Source organism: Astatotilapia calliptera, chromosome 7 (assembly GCF_964374335.1).
Source record: "Astatotilapia calliptera chromosome 7, fAstCal68.1, whole genome shotgun sequence".
Taxonomy (NCBI): Eukaryota; Metazoa; Chordata; class Actinopteri; order Cichliformes; family Cichlidae; genus Astatotilapia; species Astatotilapia calliptera.
The window spans coordinates 39,303,524-39,311,930 of record NC_137428.1 but is presented as its reverse complement, the minus strand read 5'-3'; the positions used below and the strand labels follow the sequence as shown (position 1 = coordinate 39,311,930).

The following is an 8,407-nucleotide window of genomic DNA, read 5'->3' as shown; positions in this document are numbered from 1 at the left end:
ATTCCAAGGGAGGAAATAAAAGGCTATCAAAGGACCAAAATAAGCAACTTTGTATGTGGTGTTAGAAGAGTGGATTTCCTGTGACTCAGGATTTCACGTGTGATGCCTAATACTACAAAAATAACACGAGGACTGCAGAACAAACGAGCGGATACATCTGAATTTCCTCTAAGGCTAAAAATTTCTCAGATTCTAAAAAGAAATTTTTTAAACATCCTTTCATGAGAGAAGTCTTCAGTATTTTTTCATGTTAATGGGAAAAGGACATTAAAACAATGTTCAGTGGAACAGGATGGAGTGAATCACAACACTAACAAACACAGCAAGCTGGTATTTCGATTTAAATACGCTGATATGTAGTCCTTCCTGTTTCCTCTGGTGACTTTTATACTGGTTGGGTTAAAACCATGTTATCTTTTCCAGTAGAGTTAATGTGATTTGGGGAAGAGAGGAGTGCAACACAATAAAAGATAAAAATCAAGTCTTAAGTTTGAAATCAGCTCCAAAGAGTCTTGACTCTGTTTGTAAGATGTTTAAAATGATTATGAAACAGTGCCCACTGTGTTTGGTTTGCGCAATTTACCAAATGTATTGTTGCCCTTTAAATAAAGGTGATGGATCCCTAATGACACGTCAGCACGGGTAAAACTGTACAGCAACACAGGAAGTAAACAAAGAAAAAGATAGTGGGAAGAGCAAAACAAATGAATGGTAGCAAAAGCATGGCGGTTACATATTGTTGAACGAGCAGGTCTTAAACCTGTAAGATGTGGTGCTGATGGATAAGAGCGGTACGTAGGTAGCATCAGCTTGGGAATTTTCACCACGCTGCTTCGACCCAATCCAAACCGCAATGCTGCCTTCAGCAAAAAAAAAAAAAAACTTCCTTTGCAGTTGCAAGGAAGTTTTTTGTGCTTTTGACCCTCCAACTACAGTAGTGGGAGAAAGTGTTTAGTCCCTTTCCTGATTTCCTAGTGTTTTGCATATTTGTCACACATACATGTTTCAGGTCATTATCCGAATTTTAATATTATACAAGTAAATAGAACATGCAGTTTTTAAATGATGATTTCATTGATTAACCAAGAAGATGTATCCAAACCTACGTGGTTCTCTGTGAAAAAGTAAGTGCTCCTCTTGTTGAATCATGAATTAACTGTTATTAATCACATTTTTTGGAAAGTCGAGTTCAGTTTTACTGAACACACTCAGGCCTGGTTACTCGCAGACCTGCTGAATCAAGAAATCATGTAAATAGATCCTGTGTGACAAAGTGAAGCAGGCTAGAAGAATCACATGGGAAACAAGGCAACTGACATCTATCAGTCTGTAAAGGGTTACAAAGACATTCCTGGGAATAGGGGAAGCTTCCCAGAAATGACTAACCGACTGAAATTACTCCAAGAGCACATCAACAACCCATCCAGAAGGTCACTAAAGAACTTAAAACAACATTAAAGAACTGCAGGCTTCACGTGTCTCAGTAAGATCAGAGTTCATGATTCAACAATGCAAAACTGGGTTCAAGAAAATCACTGCTGACCAAAAAGATCACAAAGGCTCATCTCAAGTTTGCCAAAAAGCATCTTGATGATCCCCAAGACTTCTGGGCAAATAATCTTTAGACTGACGAAACAAAAGCTGAACTTTTTGGAAGGCGTGTGTCCCGTTACATCTGATATATCTGACATGTGAAAACATTCAGCATGAGGTTTCAGGGCGGAGCTTAACACACCAGGGGGTCCTGCTGGCTACGTCCATACTTTCTAAGCAGTCTGTGAGATTATCAGGATTTCTGCATAAAATGTGCCTTGATTTCAATCTGAGCCAGAATTGTAAACAAACACAACCTGACAAAACTGATCACACAACAGAAAAAAAAAAACAGCTGTGTTGTTCACATTTTTATTAAACACAATAACTGCTTGTTTAGCAACATCCTCCATCTCGTTTCTCATTACGACAGAGCAGCACGGTCTCGTGGCAAATGTAAATTAACCTCAAAGAAATGGACGCGGTGACCTTTTTTCTAACTGAAACCAAGTGGTTTCAAATGATAATTAATGCATTTAAATCATTCAAATATTTAAAATTCATTGTAAAATCTGTGACATGTGGGACTCAAACTTGAGTGTGTGTGAGCAGCTCCACCACCTACTGCTCCAGCCTCCACATGCAGACTTTTCCAACTTTTAAGTGAAAATAATAATTTTGTATGTACAAATACATATACTAGTAGACAGATGAAAAACTGTGTTCAGGAACATGACGACAAACAATGGAAAACTGTGCACAGAAATACAAATGAACAGATTAGAGGGTCGTCTTTTTAAACTTTATTTCAATTTTTGCCCAAGTAAGTGCTCGAAGGTGTTTCGGGGGAGCTGCTGAGGGGTCAGAATTGCTTCTATAAGGACTTTGGCATTTCCTGTAACTTCATACGAGACTTGCACAATGATGAAGAGGATTTCTGAACAATTCCTCCTATCAAACAGCCCCTTTCAGGTCCTACCACAACATCCCTGGACTTTATTCATTGGCGTCTTTGCGTTATTGCTGGGTTGCATCACCCCACCTCTCAAAAGCTTTTGCTCATGAACTCCTGCTTTGATGTTCACTTGAAAATGTCTTTGTAACGTTTTATAATCATTGATCTCTCACTGAGTGTAAAGGTGTCCAGGACCTCAAGGTGGCTCCACCCTCCAACTTGCTTCACAGTCACGATGCGGTTTTGGTGCCTTTTTCCCTCCAAACATAATTTCTTGTCTCATTTGTCCACGCAGCAATACCTTAAAAATGTCGAGAAACTTCCAAATGGTCTTAAGAGAAGTGCATTCAATGATGCCACTTGGGGCCACCAAAGCTGATTTCTTAAAATGCAGAATTAAGACCGGCAAACTTTCCTCTGAACAAAAATACTTGTAAAAGTGATGATGAGGAGTATTTATTACAAAATAGGGCTGGATTTTAGTTGTAAGGTGCAAGAAGCTGATGTTTTACAACATTAGTCCGCTTTTTTTGGCTTGCGATTCTTCCACATGATGACAACGGTGAAGGCTCCTGCAGAGAGGATAACAGGCATTAGTGTTCATTGAATTAGATAAGCAGATAACTTGGCCTGCAGTTCTCATGGTGGACTGACCTATACAGATGAGCAGTATTACTGCTGCGATTCCAGGCAGAATGACTGAGTACTCCCGAGGAAGAAAATACTTGTGCAGGAAGTGATCGCTGTCCACGAAAGGCTGGAAAAACGACCAAAACAACCATATTAATGTGTGGTGTCAAAATTACTGTCCGCGAGTCACATGACGCAGTTCCACACCTAGACTACAAAAAGCAACACGAGGAATGGTGCACTAAAAGGCAGATACAAAGCTATTGGTTAGTTTCTGGACAGGATTTTTTTTCCTCCATTCCCTCAAGACGGAGATCTAGTTCAGTATTTTTTTTTTTATGTGAATGGAAAAAGCAAATCAAAAAAGGGGAAGGTGGAATAGGATGGAAGTGAATCACAATGCTATCAAAGGCAACAGACTGGTGTACTTTAGTTTAATGTGCTTGTTATTCGAAGTTCTTTTTCAGTCTCTCCTGTTTCCTCTGGTGACCTTTATACTACATCTGGGCTGGAGCCATGTTAAACAAAGAAAAGGATGGTGAGAGGAACATGGCAAAGTCAGGACATTACATAAACTCTACAATGAGATTGTTCTAACAGACTGTATCTCACAGCTTCCACAATGCACAAACCAACGAACTCACCAATTAAAAGCTTTTGGCTGGAACCTGGACTAAATTAATTCAAAGAATACACGGAAGTCTCTAATAAATAAAAAAAGACTGGGGTGACATAATCAGTTACATGAGCTGGGTGCTTGACTTGTAGCATGTGCCGGTGTAGTTTATGTAGCGCCAGCTCGGTAATTTGCTTTGTTGTGCCACAGGCTAGTTAACATCAATCACAGTTAAAACAACAATTTAACTCCCCCCAAAAACACCAGCTTCCATACAGGGAGTGCAGAATTATTAGGCAAGTTGTATTTTTGAGGAATCATTTTATTATTGAACAACAACCATGTTCTCAATGAACCCAAAAAACTCATTAATATCAAAGCTGAATGTTTTTGGAAGTAGTTTTTAGTTTGTTTTTAGTTTTAGCTATTTTAGGGGGATATCTGTGTGTGCAGGTGACTATTACTGTGCATAATTATTAGGCAACTTAACAAAAAACAAATATATACCCATTTCAATTTTTATTTTTACCAGTGAAACCAATATAACATCTCCACATTCACAAATATACATTTCTGACATTCAAAAACAAAACAAAAACAAATCAGCGACCAATATAGCCACCTTTCTTTGCAAGGACACTCAAAAGCCTGCCATCCATGGATTCTGTCAGTGTTTTGATCTGTTCACCATCAACATTGCGTGCAGCAGCAACCACAGCCTCCCAGACACTGTTCAGAGAGGTGTACTGTTTTCCCTCCTTGTAAATCTCACATTTGATGATGGACCACAGGTTCTCAATGGGGTTCAGATCAGGTGAACAAGGAGGCCATGTCATTAGTTTTTCTTCTTTTATACCCTTTCTTGCCAGCCACGCTGTGGAGTACTTGGACACGTGTGATGGAGCATTGTCCTGCATGTCTCTGAGTATTGCACACTTTGTGTTTTTGGGCACTCCAGTGATGTTGCAGCTCTGAAATATGGCCAAACTGGTGGCAAGTGGCATCTTGGCAGCTGCACGCTTGACTTTTCTCAGTTCATGGGCAGTTATTTTGCGCCTTGGTTTTTCCACACGCTTCTTGCGACCCTGTTGACTATTTTGAATGAAACGCTTGATTGTTTGATGATCACGCTTCAGAAGCTTTGCAATTTTGAGACTGCTGCATCCCTCTGCAAGATATCTCACTATTTTTGACTTTTCTGAGCCTGTCAAGTCCTTCTTTTGACCCATTTTGCCAAAGGAAAGGACGTTGCCTAATAATTATGCACACCTGATATAGGGTGTTGATGTCATTAGACCACACCCCTTCTCATTACAGAGATGCACATGACCTAATATGCTTAATTGGTAGTAGGCTTTCGAGCCTATACAGCTTGGAGTAAGACAACATGCATGAAGAGGATGATGTGGACAAAATACTCATTTGCCTAATAATTCTGCACTCCCTGTATGTCCATGTGACTGATGTGATTTCAGTGAACTGAAGAGAACTTACCAGGATGATGACCCAGACAGAGTAGTACGTGAACAGCACGAGGCTGAAGACAACAAGACTCATGCCAGCCGCTTGATCCACTCCAGTAGCCTGAAAACATATCCACAGAAAAACTGAGCACGAGGACGTCGGTGTTAAGCATGGCACTGGTGGTCGTTTGAAGCTTTATGCAGACTAATGTGAATGTGGTTAAAAGTTTAAAGCCAGACGTCAGGTTGTCGTCAGAGGTGAGACACTAAATTTCCCATAAAGCAACTGGAAAGGAGATCCTCCTTGTTGTTACTTGGATATTGAGCACACTTCATGGCACCATCCTCCCCTGGCAAACATTAGCTTTGTAATTGTCAGTTTTGGCCAAATTTAAAAATACTCATTAAGACTTTACATCACATCCTGACCAATAAACTGTGATTCTACCTTTTTTAAATAAATGTCAAACAGCAACAAGAGTAAATACCAACAAAAATTGCAGGTAAACTTTTACTAAAAAAAAAATTTGGATCAATATAAATAGTTATCTTTATTTACAGGCACTTTTATAAACCCGCATTTCAAAGGAAGTCATGTAGTCAAAATAACGAGCAACAATCAACAAATAAATGAAAACTCAACAAGACGTTGATTCAATAGATCTCGAATCAAAAGATCTCCAGTACGAGGTCACGAAAACAACGGCTCCATCTACAAGGTCAATTGCAACTAAACATGACAACCTATGCAGCTAAAACAACCACTGACACTACAGCAACTTCAACTTCATCATTCATCTGCAACTAAATCAACCTCTAAACCAACTCATCTAAATTCACCATTGCAACTATACCTGCAACTAACCCCAGTGCTCCAGGTTAACTGGTTAGATTTGTTTACATGTTCTACTCTCCGTGTTCCAGATGTTGGATCCTCTGTCTGTCAGTGTATCTGCAGCTTGACAAGATTAAAGACCTTGGGGGGGGGGAAAAGTCTCCATCTGCAGCTTGTGCAAATGCATACACACATCAAAATTATCTTCAGACAACAAATAAATTGTTTGGATAAAAAAATAAATAAATCACAAAGTCTTCTGCCTGGTCTCCTACCCCTGTCTTTCTTTAACATAAATAACAGCTGACATTTTCTCAGGACACCACCGATCAGCTCAGCTGACCTCCACTTTCCCCTCTGAGTGACTAATCTGGGTTAAAGATGACAAACGTGATTTAAAGGAGGACCGATGGATGCTGAGCACCAGATCAAAAACACACACTTAAACCTACGTCCTGTTTCTAACCTGACTGATAAGCTGCTAAGTGCTTCAGCTGTGAGTTTGGTGAGTTTTCTGAAGATACTCGCATCTTGAGAGGATGACTGTGGTGGGGCGTGGTCTGCGGTGCCGTGCAGGGAGGGCGGACGCACCTGCACTGCATCCTTAATCACGCCCGCCGAGTTAAAACACGGGGACTCAGGGGTTGGTGTGCGTTGTGGTGTGATCTAAATAAACGGCTCATAAGTGCGATATGTGGTCCCGCCGAGCCTTAATTCCACCACAATGATTTTTAATCGTTTCAGCAGATCAGTAGCAGCTATATTACTGACGTACACGGGTACTAATCCAAACAGTGTGGGTCATTAATTCTATTTATTCCATATCCAAACAGCCCAAATTCTTATTAAAGCAACAGGTTTGCTTATAAAGTGGTCCATCGCTCCATCCGTTTAAATCCTGTTTGTCATCTGTCATCCAGATCGGTCACTCTGAGGGGGAAGAAGTTCCAGCAGCTCTGCGCTGAAAAAACAAACTACATTTACTTATTTTGTGCACAATATTGTGATGACGTCACGTTGTATTGCCCACGTTAAACTGTGACTTTCACCAGATAACGGGGGCATGTTTCCTGAATCAGCAGGCGCTAAACAGGGTCTACGCAGGTAAACTCGAGGGTATTTACAAAGAAAGACAGAGCTAGGAGACCAGACGGAAGACTTCATGGTTTATTTATTTGTTTAAATTTAAATAACTTAATTGTTGTCTTAGGATAATATTGACGCGTGTATGCATTTTGCATCATCACACTAACTCCATCAGCACCTGCCAATTAAACTAACAGCTCGAGCTACAACGCTGCCTGCACCGCAGCACGGCGACTCTGACAACTAAACCAACAGAAGCATCTGCAGCCACCAGGTGTTCCCCCATTTCCACAATAAGATGCATTAAAAGGAGACAATCTTGGGAATCCCCTTTAAGCTGCAACGGCACTGCGCAGCCGCACCAAACTTCATTCAAACCTTCACCGTTTTAGTCAATTTGATAATTATCAAAGATATTTGATCTCCTAACTTCATAAACATGCAACATACGAATTAAAAAACACTGCCAGTAAATTCGGCGCTGAAAAATGTTACCAGGTCGGTTAACTTATAATCCCCAACCATGAAGCTGACTGCTAGCATGAAGCTAAAAGAAACAAATGTCACAGCCAAACAGCAAAGATTAGCTCTGAAGCTAATTACGCTTAAACTGATAAAATTTCATTAAAGTATTAATTTGTCTCTGCTCGTTTATCAGCTGTTTAAAAGTAATCACAGCAGCTTTCTTACCATTTCTCACCCACACACAGGTAATGTTGTTATTTGCTGACGTATCCTGGTGCTCTTCTTCCTGTTCAGTAATCCGGTTGATACAATTCATCTAATGGTCTCTGATGCCCTCTCGTGGTTCTTCTTACAGCAGTACCGCACTACCGTCACCAACTGGTATGGAGTGTGGACCGAAATGACCCCCCAAAATAAAAACATTCAAATTCTCCGAAACAAATGAGTCTTCCTTAAAGACCAAAATATGGCTTGATAACTTTCACTTTTACAGTTCTTGCGAAATAAATCAAACAAGTCCAGTTTCACTTTTATATCGTCAAGCTTTTTCATCAGTTGTCTTCTTTCAGCATCAAATTTCTAACAATCCAATAAAACATGTTCTCTACTGCAGTCACACTCCCCTGTGCAGTGTTTCCCTATTAATAAAAGCAAGGTGCTATTCAAACCAGTGTGTCCGAATCTAAGTCGAGATATAACCGATCTGTGTAGATTCTGACAGAACTGCAATGCTGAGTAATATATTCTTGCACTGTATGCAAATAATAAAGAATAAGGATAAAACCCCTATCCTTATTCTTTTTGTTTAATAGTGTGAAACATAC

At 40.1% G+C, this 8,407-nt stretch overlaps 1 protein-coding gene across 1 annotated transcript; it reads right to left on the bottom strand.

Moving 5' to 3' along the window:
* Positions 1-2,313: 2,313 nt before the first annotated feature.
* dpm2 (dolichyl-phosphate mannosyltransferase subunit 2, regulatory) lies at positions 2,314-7,979 on the bottom strand. The gene is made up of 4 exons (XM_026174582.2): positions 7,809-7,979; positions 5,229-5,318; positions 3,143-3,245; positions 2,314-3,060 (listed from the first exon to the last, which is right to left on the bottom strand). Exons 1-4 carry the CDS (start codon positions 7,809-7,811, stop codon positions 3,005-3,007), a joined length of 252 nt encoding a protein of 83 aa, XP_026030367.1. The 5' UTR covers positions 7,812-7,979; the 3' UTR covers positions 2,314-3,004.
* Positions 7,980-8,407: the final 428 nt, after the last annotated feature.

Excerpts from the sequence above, each read along its gene's own strand:
- dpm2 (XM_026174582.2), bottom strand. Across the intron at positions 3,246-5,228 it reads CTGTCTGGGTCATCATCCTG|CCTTTCGTGGACAGCGATCA; the intron begins GTAAGTTCTCTT and ends TCGTTTTTCCAG. Across the intron at positions 3,061-3,142 it reads AATACTGCTCATCTGTATAG|GAGCCTTCACCGTTGTCATC; the intron begins GTCAGTCCACCA and ends TCCTCTCTGCAG.